The sequence below is a fragment of the Olea europaea genome, unplaced genomic scaffold (genome assembly GCF_002742605.1).
Source record: "Olea europaea var. sylvestris unplaced genomic scaffold, O_europaea_v1 scaffold156, whole genome shotgun sequence".
Lineage (NCBI taxonomy): Eukaryota > Viridiplantae > Streptophyta > Magnoliopsida > Lamiales > Oleaceae > Olea > Olea europaea.
Window position 1 is genome coordinate 25,369 of NW_019233203.1, and position 15,290 is coordinate 40,658.

At 35.2% G+C, this 15,290-nt stretch overlaps 1 protein-coding gene across 1 annotated transcript; it reads right to left on the bottom strand.

Annotated features, from left to right (window-relative positions):
- Positions 1–10,434: 10,434 nt before the first annotated feature.
- On the bottom strand, positions 10,435–11,672 carry LOC111376741. Its single transcript, XM_022999719.1, has 3 exons — positions 10,970–11,672; positions 10,763–10,819; positions 10,435–10,703 (listed from the first exon to the last, which is right to left on the bottom strand). Exons 1-3 carry the CDS (start codon positions 11,670–11,672, stop codon positions 10,435–10,437), a joined length of 1,029 nt encoding a protein of 342 aa, XP_022855487.1.
- Between the last annotated feature and the right edge of the window lie 3,618 nt (positions 11,673–15,290).

Sequence of the window (15,290 nt, forward strand, 5' to 3'; positions counted from 1 at the left end):
TCATGATGGAGAGTGGATTTAAGATCAACGAGTGTGATAAATGTGTTTACGTTAAAGACACTGAAAATGGCTATGTCATTTTATGTCTTTACGTTGATGACATGCTTATTGTTGGCAGCAACGATAAGGTGATCAAATCCACTAAAACCATATTGAATTTGAGATTTAACATGAACGTCGGATGGTCTTGTTCTAAGTCAGTCACATTATGTGGTCAAAATCCTAGGAAAGTTCAGTAAGGATGATACTGAAATGGCTGGAACCCCGATAGATACGAGTCAACATCTATCTAAGAACAAAGGTGAAAGTGTGTCTCAAGTAGAATACTCGAGAATTATTGGAAGTCAGATGTACTTGATGAGTTGTACTAGACTAGACATAGCCTACACAGTGAGCAAACTGAGTAGATACACGAGTAATCGAGGAGCTGATCACTGGAAAGGAATAGTAAGAGTACTAAGGTACTTGAGACATACTCGTAATTTTGGACTGCACTATAGCAGATATCCAGCAGTCATTGAAGTATATAGTGATGCTAATTGGATATCTGACATAAAAGACTTAAAATCCACGAGTGGATTTGTGTTCACATTGACAGGTGCAGCTATATCATGGAAATCTTCTGAACAAACAGTGATAGCCAGATCCACTATGGAATCTGAGTTTATAGCTCTAGATAAAAGTGGTGAAGAGGCTGAGTGGCTATGCAACTTCTTAGAGGATATTCCAAGATGGTCATAGCCTGTGCCAACAATTTGCATATATTGTGATAGTCAATCGGCAATTGGAAGGGCACAGAGCAACATGTATAATGGTAAATCTAGACATATACATCGTAGACATAATACCATTAGGCAACTACTTTCAAATGGAGTTATCACTATTGATTATGTAAAGTCAAAGGATAACATTGCAGATCCGCTAATCAAAGGTTTAAATAGAGAGTTAATTGAGAAATCATCGAGAGGAATGTGACTTAAGCCCTTGAATGGATAAGTTAATATAAAGGAAAACTCAACCTAGTTGACTGGAGATCCCAAGATCTAGGTTCAAAGGGACAACCTAATTGTAAAGACTTGATAGAATCACTGTGGGAGATATTACCTCCTGTCCATTCCTTTGATGCGACAGTGATGCCCGTAAAGATGGAGGATAAGCAATAGGCTTTTAATGATTCTTATGCGTTGAAAATCGAGCCAAGTAATGCAGGTTACTTGTAATAAGAAGTCACCTATGTGAGAGAAAAGTGGGGCCACTTTTAAGAAAATTGTGTGGAGCGCAATTCTTGTGAACTCTTACAGAACCAAGCGTATGTTCATGGCCAAAACGAACATAATAATGAGAACTGAAATGTGTTAGGAAGAATCCTGTGTGAAGTGTATCATCGTTTACATAAACGACAGAACAGTTCAAGGACATCGCGTCTACTGGTCAGCCAGTGAAGTAAATATGCTTTCACAAGGGAAGGTTTAAATGGTAACACCTACCTATCCTATGTAGGTTTCAACTGTTGAACTATATCACCAAGTCATTATGTGTCACATTCATAAGTCGTCATATGTCACATGCATGAGTCGCTCCCAATTTTCACTCATGTGGGAGATTGTTGAAAAAAAAACTGAGTTATGGGCCGACTTTGACACGAGTTTTGAGTAGGACCCGGTTGTTCAATTTGGAAGATGAAAGTTGATTTGTGTTCTCCTCCGTGAGTACATAGAAATCATATACTTGCCAAAGATGATGCTCGGGTGAATGAGAAATTGAGACTCAAAGTGTGTCACTCAAAAGGGAGTTTATGTGGGAAAAATGAATTTGTCCCACATAGGAAAAAGCTGAGAAACTCCAAAGGTCATTGTCATTAATGGTAACCTAGCCTATAAATAGTGACTCATTTTCCTCATTTCAATACACCAAAGCAAAAGTTTTCAAGTTTAGAATGCACAAGAAATTCATTTGTATAGAGTTCTGTCTTTTCTGCATTTCTGTCTTGGTGGTGGTGTAGTTCAGGCACTAGTTCAGTTCGTCGGAGTGGTTTTTGCGGTGCTCGGAAGCTACTGATTTTACCGTTTATCTTGGGAAACGGACGCTCGTTTTAAACCTCAAACACGGACGGTGAGGGGACGAATCTGTTTTAAAGAAACTGTGTGTAACACAGGCCTCGGTTTGAAATTTCATTTCCTACAATTTCAATTATTCGTTCTGTTATTTATTGCAGTAAATTCAATAGTTGATTTGTTGTTCATTCTGTTATAATCCAATTAGTCGGACGACTGTAACTTGCTGTTATATATCATCTTACCGGACAAAAACCATATACGGTATTGAAATCGAGAATACCGGATTCCTCATTTTTCATAAACCGACCAAACTGGTGAAACTTGGGATTTTCCCTACATTAAAATCGCCGCAATTGTATGGTTTGATAATAAGTAATGAAGTGGATTTTGAACCCAAGTATCGTCCCACAGAAATTGTATTGGTTTAAATTCAAATTATCTTCGCCTCTTCGCCTCAATCGAAACAATAGAAATTCATGATTTTTCTTTGACTAAATTATGATCTAATAATCTATTTATAAATGTAAGACCTAAATTAACTAAACCAAACGCGAGAGCATAACTAAATGCACCTTTTAACAAAATATGATGAAGAAACGCGTACTAGGATTCTGAATACCTTTTAACCCGAATTTTATAAATTTGACAACCCGATTGAATTATAAAGACCAATATTCTTAATTTATTTAATAATCATTCTCGAGTAGAATTAAACTTATTTTTACATGTGACCTGACTATATTTCTACGACGAATGCGAATATATAAAAAATGCATTAAGATTTATGAATATTTAAAAGTTACGTAAAGTATAGCGGTATATTTTTATCCTACTCTATGACAATTGACACAATGTTAACTTATTTTCCATCTCTTGAGGGTAAAACAAGCCACAAAACTCATACAACTATTGTGCATATAATTGTAGAGAAAATAATATCTATATCAATCATTCAATAATTAAAAATGTATTTTAACGTCAAAATAAATAAAATTCAAAAGTTAAAAGTTCATAATATAAGATTCATCGCAAATTCTAGTACAATATAATTTAGCCAAGCAATATGTTGAGATTAAACAAAAAAAAGGATAAAAAAACATCACTAAAAATCCACGAAACGTGATTAATTTCCGTTCAATTGTTGATAAATTATCGAACAAAGATTGGGAATTAATTCCAATTTCCAAAAATGAGGCCCACTTTTGTGTATGTCTTCTCTTCTGCTAGTATCTAGTACAAAATAATTTAGTCAAGCATGATATTGAGATTAAACAAAGAAAGAATAAAAGACATCACTAAAAATCAACGAAACGTGATTAACTTCCGTTCAATTGTTGATAAATTATTGAACAAAGATTGAGAATTAATTCCAATTTCCTAAACTGCGGCCCACTTTTGTGTATGTCTTCTTTACTACTGGTACGCGTGTTTATATATTTATTCCATTTATGAATTAATTCCAATTTCCAAAATTGCGGCCCACTTTTGTGTATGTCTTCTCTTCTGGCGGTACGCGTATGTATAAATTTATTCCATTTTGTTAAAGTTTGTCATCACACTCAGTGGCTGATCACGAGCTAAATGCAAGATCTCATCAAGGCTAATGTGCACCTAGGGTGCTGGTGTAAAGTTAGTTGTAACCATATTTTATTCTTGTGCCTTGCACGTGTAAATTGATTCTTTTCTTGTTCACCACTCCAAAAGTGGCTATATATAATGTATAATACTCAGTGTAAAATACATATGAAAATATGATACAATTACACAATTTTATCCCCTGCTTCTACATTAAGTTGTTGTTCAATAATATTATCAATTTTTACTTGGTATCAGAGCCATCAATGGCTAACATCGGATCCAATGACAATGCTCATTCAGCTCAACCAACCTCAAGTACACTGATGCCTTCAATGTTGGGAGGAAATCAGCTGCCTTCATTTGGGATAAGCCTCACTCAATTTCCACCAGTCAAGCTTGACAGGAACAACTTCTGCTATGGAAGAATATGGTAATTCCCATCATCAAGGGGCATAATCTCGAAGGATTTATCACAGGAACAAAAACCTGCCCACCAGAATTCTTGGCAACTCAAACTATAGGGTCTGCTGGAACTACAGTTGAAATGACACCAAATAATGAGTATGAAAAATGGATGTCCACTGATAAACTACTGATGGGTTGGCTCTACTCATCAATGATTGTTGAAATTGCTATGAGAGCAATGGGATCTACAAATTCTCACAGCCTTTGGAATGTTGTCCAAGAAAGCTTTGGGGTAATGAACAAATCAAGAGTCACATTCCTTATCAGTGAACTTCAAAGGACAAGAAATGGCTCAATGAGTATCGATCAGTACTTAAAACACAATCAAACAAGTGGCAGATAACCTTGAAATTGCAGGAAAAGACATCCCTCACAATGATCATGTTACACAAGTGCTTGCTGTACTTGATGAAGAATACACTCCTATAGTGGTTCAAATCAACAGCAGAGAATTCATCTCTTGGACTGAGTTGCAATTTGTACTAATGACCTTTGAAAGTCAAATTGAGCATCTTAATGCTGTAAAAAATAGCCTAGCCTCAGTTAACTTGAGTCACACTTTAGGAAATTTTGGCCACAGATCAACTACCAACAGAGGAGGTAGGTCCAACTATGGAGGAAGAAGCTACCACAATAGAGGTGGAAGAAACAGAGGTAGAACTAGCAGACCAACTAAAAATAAAGGACCATGTCAAATTTGTGGTCTGAACAACCATTCTGCAGAAAGATGTTTTAATCGCTATGATGAAAGGTATATGGGTGCTAGACCTGAACAGTATTACCAGAACAACTCCTCAAAACCAGCAGCTCTCATAGCATCATCAAGTACATTATCAGATCTAGCTTGGTTTGCAGATTCAGGGGCAAGTCATCATGTCACTGCTAAGAAGAAAAATTTAACTGAGGCACATGAGTATGGTGGTAAGGAAACTCTTGCTATTGGTAATGGTAACAAACTCATTATCTCTCACATTGGTAAAAATCAATTGAACACACTCAATGACAAATCACTGGTCCTTAGTAATGTTCTGCTAGTACCATCAATCAAGAAAAATTTGATAAGTGTCTCTCAATTAACATCTGATAATGGTGTATTTATGGAGTTTCATTCTGATTTTTGTGTTGTTAAGGACAAGCAAATGAAGAAGGTGTTGCTGGAAGGGAAGCTTAAAGATGGGTTATATCAGCTTGAGCATCCAGACCAAAACCAAAGGATCCTCCATCAAGAGTCTACCTATCCAAATAAGTTGAACCCCTCAACATTTGCTGTCAAGTCAAAAGTGTCTATGAATACCCATGAGTATGAGTCTAGGTTAAAACAATGGCATATGAGACTTGGACATCCCACAACTTCTATGATATCACAAGTGCTTAAATTTTGTAATGAAAAATTCAATGCAAATAAAGTATTTCAGTTTTGTGATGCCTGCCAACTCGGTAAATCACACTCCTTGCCATACAAACCATCTGCTTCACGTGCATTAGCCCCACTTGATTTAATCCACACAGACGTCTGGGGGCCTGCACGTATCAATTCCACCTCTGGTTTCAAATTTTATATCCTCTTCATTGACAACTTTAGCAGGTATACATGGATCTATCCCATGAAAAATAAATCTGAGGCACTAAACTTGTTCATTCAATTCAAAACTCTTGTGGAAAACAAACTTGATAGAAAGATCAAAATACTTCAGTCTGACTGGGGAGGTGAATTTAGAGCATTCACTAATTTTGCCCTAAAATCTGGTATTGATATGCGTCTATCCTGTCCCTATACATTAGCCCAAAATGGTAGAGCCGAGAGAAAATACAAGCACATAACAGAAACTGGTCTAACTTTCCTTGCTCAAGCAAATATGCCTTTACACTATTGGCGGGAATCATTTCACACAGCCACTTATCTTATCAACAGACTACCTACACCTGTTCTCAAAATGAAAGCCCCTTGTCAAATTCTGAATAATGAACAGATTGAATACAAATCACTCAAAGTCTTTGGTTGTGCTTGCTTTTCGTGTCTCAGACCATATCAAGGCCACAAGTTTAGTTTTCATTCCACTAAGTGTGTGTTCCTTGGTTTTAGCAACTCTCACAAAGGCTATAAATGTCTCAGCCCAACAGGAAGAGTATACATTTCTAGGCATGTGGTTTTCAATGAAAATGAGTTCCCCTTTCAATCTGGTTTTCTAAACAAAAGAGCTGAGTCACAGAAAACTGAAACCATTATTCAATATTTTCCTTTCCATACACCTCATAACTGCAGTCCAACTTGCTCAACTGATGAAGCCCACTTTAATGTAACTCCAACAGCAACGCCCTCAGAGTTTGATTAGCAGGAAGTCTTTGAAAATGTGATTACTAAGGAAAATGTGAATGAGAATACAGAAACAAATGTTGAAGACACACAAATGGAAAGTCAAGAGGAAATTGCAAATCCTCAGATAGAGCAAACTGATAAAGGTGATGAACAGAACTTGAGTGTGGCAGAACATGTGAATCAGACTATAGAGCATCCCATGATCACCAGAGGTAAAGCTGGTATATTTAAACCAAAGGTTTGTTCAACTCAATGCCAGCAGTACCACATGGAACAAAGTGAACTAGAACCTAACAATGTGGCTGAGGCCTTGACTTGCAAAGAGTGGAAAGAAGCAATGGAAGATGAATACAGGGCATTGATGAAAAACAACACTTGGCAGTTGGTACCATCTCTGAACAGTCAAAAGGTGATTGGAAACAAATGGGTTTTTAGACTTAAACAAGATATTGATGGAAGAATATTAAAGCACAAGGCAAGACTTGTTGTCATAGAGTTCTTGCAAACACCAGGGATCGACTATCATGAAACTTTCAGCCTAGTCATAAAGGCTTCCACTCTGAGGATAATTCTTTCTCTTGCAGTTTCAAAGAGCTGGAGCATCAGACAAGTCGATATCAACAATGCCTTCTTAAATGAGAAACTAAATGAAGAGGTTTATATGAGTCAGCCAGGAGGTTTTGTTGACAAAGCAAATCCCACCTTTATTTGCAAACTAAAAAGGGCCCTTTTATGGACTCAAGCAAGCACCTAGGGCTTGGTATGAAAAGCTAAAGAAAACACTTTTGGATTGGAAGTTTATCAAGTCAAAGGCAGATAGCTCACTGTTCTTTTACATGAACCAGAAGCAAGTAATCTTTGCACTAGTGTATGTTGATGATATAGTGGTTACAGGAAATGATCAGAAGGTGTTGCAATAGTTCATTGATAAGTTGAATGCACAGTTTGCACTGAAAGATATGGGAGAGTTACATCGATTTTTGGGAATTGAGGTAAGAAGAGGTGAGTCAAGGATGCATCTTACCCAGATCAAGTACACAAAGGACCTGCTAAAAAGATTCAATTTTGAACATCTCAAACCCTGTGCAACTCCTATGACAGTAGGCAAGATTATCTCCAAGAATGAAGGAGAAAAGATGACTGATCCTTCAATGTATAGAAGTGCAATTGGTGGACTACAATAATTAGTGCGCGCACGGCCCGACATAACCTTTGATGTGAATAAGATGAGCCAATTCTTGCAAACACCTTCAAATGCTCACTGGAAAGCTGTTAAGAGAATCTTCAGATATTTGAAAAGAACCATTGAGCAAGGATTATGGATTCAAAGGAGTAACGAAATATGCATTACTAGCTTTGCTGATGCAGATTGGGCATCATGTCCTGATGATAGAAAGTCAACGGCTGGTTATTGCATATACTTGGGATATACATTGGTTGCTTGGTCTTCAAAGAAACAACACGTTGTGGCTAGGTCCAGCACAGAATCTGAGTATAGAGCTTTAGCACAAGCTGCTGCTGAGATAACTTGGATTGAATCACTACTTAAAGAGATCAAACTGCCCTCAGCCTCACCTCCAGTACTTTGGTGTGATAATCTTAGTGCAAATGCTCTAGCCTCAAATCCGGTCTACTCTGCTCGAACTAAGCATATTGAATTAGATATGCACTTTGTTAGGGACAAGGTTCTTGAAGGCAAGTTGAAGATTCAATATGTTCCATCATGAGATCAAATTGCAGACTTGCTGACCAAGCCTCTCTCACAGACCAGATTTCTATTTCTTAAAGACAAGCTTGGAGTTAAAGAATAAACTCCAGCTTGAGAGAGGATGTTAAAGTTTGTCATCACACTCAGTGGCTGATCACGAGCTAAATGCAAGATCTCATCAAGGCTAATGTGCACCTGGGGTGCTGGTGTGAAGTTAGTTGTAACCATATTTTATTCTTGTGCCTTGCACGTGTAAATTGATTCTTTTCTTGTTCACCACTCCAAAAGTGGCTATATATACTGTATAATACTCAGTGTAAAATACATCTGAAAATATAATACAATTACACAATTTTATCCCCTGCTTCTACAGTAAGTTGCTGTTCAATAATATTATCAATTTCTACTCATTTACAGCCACCAACTTATAACCAGAAGCTCCCCAATTTTCCCTTTAATTCCAAAAAGCATCCTTTTTATTTCTAGCGGCCAGCCTTTTTCTGTGTTTACCTAATATGCATGTAACCGCCCCTGCTCAGATTCTGGCCATGTGTATATATATTTATGTTTTCCTCCAACAGGCGTCGCTTTCTGTAGGTGTATCTTGTTTTTTTTGTGTGTGTATATATTTAGTGCTTGTTTGGTACAAATTTTAAGCTAATTAAAATTAATTTGTTTTTATCGTTATTTCACTATTTCAGTCGTCATTTTCGAATTCTTTTCTCATAGGTGGAACTCACTTTATCTCTAACTGTCAAAAAATTAATTATCGAAATCACATACATAAAAAGTCAAAACCTTAACAGCAGCCGCCAACTTTTTGTGCAAAAAAGAGTCCAATTCCATTTTAATTTCAGCCAACTTTTGGTCCAATTATACTTCCATTTAATGTTCAAGTTGAGACCATTTAAGTCCAATGCATTTTACTTTCAAGGCTTTAAATCTTCCGAGCATAGTTATTAAATCCGACCCAGACAATGTAGTGGGTCAACGGTGACCCGGCGGGTCAATTCCTATTAAAAATACTATGATCTATTTCCATCGAATAAATTTTTTTTCCATTTTCTACTAATAACTAAATTAATCTCATATTATTTTGTTAACTAAATATCTATTTGTATCCCAATTTCACAAATTCTGGATCATAATGATTAACAAGAAAAAAACTTAAGTAAAACCAACAATTAATGATTAAAAAAGAAAAAGAAAACACTACTTCATATGGCAATGTTTAACAAGATAGCTTCATATAGTTTAAGCATATTCTTGCAAAAGTAAAACTATCAACTAAAAGTTAAACGTGGATAAAGAACATGTTAACAAAATAAATTATTTGAAGTTAGCCAATATTTTCTCAATTAAGAAGAGTTAGAGGGCATCCATGCTGGGGTCTCGAACATAAATTCTTCAATTCCTTCGACTTGTATCAATGATGGAGTCTCAGTCATACTAAAATCCTCATTTTCATTGTTTGTATCATTTCCATTGTCGTCATTTCCATCACAATCAAGATCAAGATCATCAAAATGTAATTCATCTGAAAATAGTTGTAAATTTAAACGTTACATCATATATACTTTAATAAAAAGAAGAAACAATAGCATCAATCAAACAATTACCATCGTTTTTATCATTTTGTATAGAGCATGCACTCAAATCACGACGAAATGTCTCTAACTCATCATCTACCATATTCGGTGGCTCCTCCTCTAATACCCAATTGCCATAAACGCCAAATCGTTCAAAGTCGATAGGATCACAATTTTGACTTTTGAAATAATTCCTAAACAAAGTTTATTATCCAATTTATAATTAATCAAAATCTAATTCAAGTAAAAGAAAGCAAAATCTTAAAATAAAATAAAAAATCACAGAAGGATGAAATGATTTATTTAAATAACATTACCGTTGTTGCAATCGTAAATTGTAGTGCACATAAACAACATCATTAAGCTTTTGGTGCTCGAGTCTATTTCTCTTTTTAGAATGAATATGTTCAAACATACTTCAATTTCTCTCACAACCTGAAGAACTACATGTTTGACTTAGTACTCGAATTGCAAGTGTTTGTAAATTTGGTGCACTACTACCATAACACATCCACCATTCATCTGTACCAAAACAAAGAGAAAATAAAATAGGCATATGTTACATAAACTAAAATTTGATTTATATAACATAACAAAGTACATAACATGAGAATAGAAATTTACCAGGACCCATCTTATGACGATCTGCTAGTGTTGATAAACGTCCAAAGTCACCATGTGCTTGCCTAAATAATCTCATTTCACTGGTCAATTTGCTTTTTAAATCAGGTTGACTATAAGCATATCTCTCAACACCATTGCTCTTAATGGATCCTTTTGAGCCAATATGCTTTGTAGAGCAATAAAGTTAGTAGCAAAACGAGTAGGAGCGGGTCGTAGTATTTCCTTTCTTCCAATAAACTTCCTCGTCAAATGCAACGTGTAGCAATGGTTGTATATGTATTTTGTTATTTTTGATGCTTGAGATACGACATTACTAACTTCATCAAGCTTACCAATATCATGAAACATTAAATTAATGCAATAAGCTGCACATGGAGACCAAAATAATGTTTGAAACTCTCGCTCCAATAATCTACCAACCTACCAGTGGCAACATAGTTTGCTGCATTGTCAGTCACCATATGAACCACATATTCTGAACCTACAAATAACACAATATCTCGAAATAACTTGTATAACATGTCAGCACTTTTTGATTCATCTGAAGCATCTACAGATTTTAAGAATATTGTTCCTTTTCGACAATAAACTAAAAAATTAATAAGAGTTCTTCTACATTGATTTGTCCAACCATCTGCCATAATTGTACAACTAGTCGTTTTCCACGTTGAACGATAGCTTTCAACATACTTCTGAACCTCCTCAACATTTTTAGCCAATAAATAACCACGAAGACTATGAAAGTTCGGTCCTTTATAGCCAGGGCTCATACTAGCTATGACATCTATACTTTGTTGATAATACACAGAATTTACAGCATTGAAAGGAATACACGAATCAATCATCCACTTGGATATAGTGAGGTCACATTTCTCTATAGCTTCTTTGCTCTGAAGAACACTTTTGATAGTAGGTTGGTTACCAGGTCCTGTTCTTGGCATGAAGTAAGAACCAATTCCTTTTTGTTCTTTCAAATGTTTAGCTCCCATTTCTTTTCCTTGACTTTTCTCAATAGCTATATTCTTTCGTTGAGAACTAAGAGGAATGATCTCTTGCACATCATCATCACCCAAATTTCTATACATTTGCTCTTCTTGTTCCCGATAGTAAGAGCTATGTGGGTTACACTCATTAAGAACTTCTTGAGTTCTACGTTTCTTCGCAGCAAAGATGTCCAAGTTTTCTTTCATTTTAAATCTAACATCAGGAGGTACTCTACGACAAGAATCTACATCACCTTTTAATGCCGCTAAATGTTGTTTGACTCGATTAATACCACCTCCACCAAAAGTCTTTCCACAATACAAGCAAACAAGTTTTTTTTTTATTTCCATTATTACCAGCTTCTAAAACCTCTCTACAATGTCCCCATGCTATATCAATTCTTCCTTTAGCACGATTCTTGGTTGGAGAAGAACTATGTGGTGTACTATTAACACCAGTGAACTACAAAAAAAAAAGGTTACATTACAAACATTTAGTTGGGGACCAATGATGAAAAGTGTTCACGAAATAATTCTTTCGATTTAAAACTATCGCAAGTGTACGGTTCGTAACAAGTAATAAAGTGAATTTTAAAAAGTCCGAATATCGTCCCTCAGAGATTGAATAGTTCAATTCTATATAATCTAGCGTTAACCGAATCTAATTGAGTGAAAATATGGTCTAAATGCAAAAAAGCCCTAATTTCAATTAAGAAACCCTAATTTCAACTAAAAACCCTAATTTATATTGAAAGCCCTAATTTCGAAATTTCTCTAATTAAATGACTCAAACACTCAAGTAAATGAAATTATGCAAATTCAAAAGCTAATTTATGCAAATTAATCAAATTAAAGTCACTAGGATCACGAATCCCCAATTGAAGTTATAAAAACCCTAATTTCATAAAATTAATGACCCGATGGAAATTTGCCAATTCAATGTTCCTAATTCTATCCAATATATTCTCTCAATATATATTAGACCTATTCTTGCACACCACCAGCCTATATCTCTATAGATGATGCAAATATACAAGAATGCATGTGGTTTTGTGAACAATTAAAGAATTGCATAAAGCATAGGGGTATATCTCTATCCCCTATCGGACCCTATGTTAATTTACACCTTATCGAACCTATTTCTCTTCTCTCGAATATAAGAAATAAGTCATCAACACTCACACAATCATTGGCCACTAATTGCGGAAGAAAATTAATGCATGTAAACCAAGCAAATTATCCAAACAAGTCTTTATATTAAATTCATGAAATATGGAATTAAAATAACAAACAACGGTTCATCGATCACCTAGTAATTGAAAATCTAGCCTAGCATAATGGGAAATAAAGAAAAACAATAATTAAAACCAAGGAAGAACATCACCCAATTGATTCTTGAAGTGAAATCTTGAATCTTGAAGTGGATTGCCTTGTTTTTGCCTTGATCTTCCTCTCCAAATCCTCCAAAATTGTGTATATTTCCTCCCTCTTTATGTTTCAGGATCGTCTGGTATTTATTGGAGGCGGAATTAGATCAAGGAAGTCGCTCAAAACTTTACTAAATCATGTTTGAGTCGAATAAGAAAACCCGAGATTTCGTCACATTTTTATACCATGCGACTGCATGGTATAAAGCCATGCTACCGCATGGTTCAGAAGTTTCAACTCAGATTTTTCTCTGTACTGCCTTGTGCGACCGCAAGGAATTATAACCATGCGACCGCATGTTTATAGAAATTTTTCCATCGGACAGTTTTCAGTATTTTGGTCATAACTTTCTCTCCCGATCTCCGATTGAAGTGATTCAAAGTGCATTGGGAAGAAAACTCAAAGATATACACTTCTGATAGAAATAGGCTTCCACAAATTCTGATTTTTACTATGCCAAAAATGGATCTCAAATAGAGACTAAAAATCACGAGCATAACTTTTTCGCCTGAAAGTTGATACTTGATAATACTTCGACCATATTTCGCCTCTTGACTCCTTTCCTCATCCGATTGACCTCTAACACTCTTGAATCTTCATTCCATTTCCCGTCTCATCTATGGATTATTTGCAACTTGGTCCCTGAATTATCACTTTGCTCCATTTTAGTCTTTTTTCGACTCTTTTATTCTGAATTTCACCATGTTCATCGGTGTTCCCTACAATTCACAAATATAACGAGATTGAGTCACAATTCAATCATTTTGCACATTATTAAGTCATGTTTGTGACCTAAATAAGTGTGCAAAAACACACTTATCAAAAAGTTTCCTTTATCACAATATCAATGAAATCCAGGTAAGAATGTTTTTAAATTATGTTATAGAGGTAGGGTTATGTGTATGTTAGTAGCACTTTAAAGTTTGTACACTGATCAAAGTGAGAATATTTGATGGACCAGGTTTGAAATTTGTACATGATCCTGCTTTATCAAAGAATTTGTTAATGATTAGCTATAGTTTTGTGTATTATCCAGATATTATTGATGGGTCCTTCCAATACTTTATGAGAAATTTCACTACAAATTTATCAGTTCAGATTTATATGTACAGTTCCTAAAGCTGCTGGAGATTTATTTCTTTGATTGTTTAGGATTTCATAAGGTAAGGAAAATCATAAGGTGACACAAATGTAAGGTAAAACATAAGGTAAGGAAAATCATAAGGTGACACAAACATAAGGTAACACAAACCATGAGGTAAATCATTAGACAAATGCTGTGCGTGAGCATAATCAGTATTTTCAGGTAATGTTGAAATTAAAGATGTTAGATGATAACACAAACTTGATCAGCTTCAACAAAATTCTCCAGAACATAAGCATCCTGTCTTGTAAGTTAGATTCTATGTTACTTGACAATATTAAAGAGAAAAAAAATAAGAATCTACAAAGCGTAATGGCCCAAAATTCTCCAGAACATAGTCATCCTGTTTTTGTTATATGAGTTGCTAAACAAGTTCCTTTTCCCCTTTAAAGCTGATTTGCAGGTGTTTATACAATATATATTGAGTCAAAGCAGTATTTCCCCTCTCTTGAATTACTCATGAAATCATATTGCATACATATATGTTTGACCTACATAAAAATAGATAATTTCAGCTTCCTGTTCAAAAATAAATTTTGGCGCCCTCCCTTAAAAATAAAGAAACAAGAAAAAATACTCGTGTGGTGTATTCTTTACCAGTCAATTCTTCCATGGAACCACCATCACAATCTACTTCTAATGGTTCTCACAAGGTTCATGAGCTTTACTTCTGATGAGTTTCAGCCTGGAAATTTTGCCTTGTGTTACATAAAAAATACTTGAACCCAAAAAATCAAGAGAATGTAAACTACCAATGCACATATTTGGACTTGTACTGCACTTTGACTCGTGCATATGAATTATAAGGATTTTTTTTTAATCATTATAAACCTTTCTCTGTCCAATATCCTTGATTTTTGCCGTGTTCTGGTTAACATCTCTCTATTACAAAATGGGTTGTGATTCTTTTCCCACAGATTTATCCATTTATTTTTCTGAAAACGAAAACAATGATCACTCCAAATCGGGTGTGTTTGGAAGAAATTTCTCTTGAAGGATTGTTCCTTTTCTAACAAGAAGTCGAAGTGCAGTGCATATTTCAAGTAAGAACTATTATAAGCAATGAGGAATCTATATGAAGACATAGTTTTGTACTCCAAGAGAGCGGAAATACTGTTTTGCCTCAATATATATTGTATAAACACCGATTCTTTACTCTGATTTTGCAGCAATTCAAAAATAAAGTTCAAGGTACCTAAATAAAGGGAAATACTCGTTTGAAATTAATTCATTCATACTTCATTAAGATATATTTTAAGCATGAAATTTAGGTAAAAATCAGGTAAAGTATACAACATAGAACATAAAGACGGGTAGGTCGTTGAAGTTGAGGTAAAAATCTTTCAAAAATCACCAATCTAAAGATGTATTTTCGCACATAATTTGAGGGGAAAAAA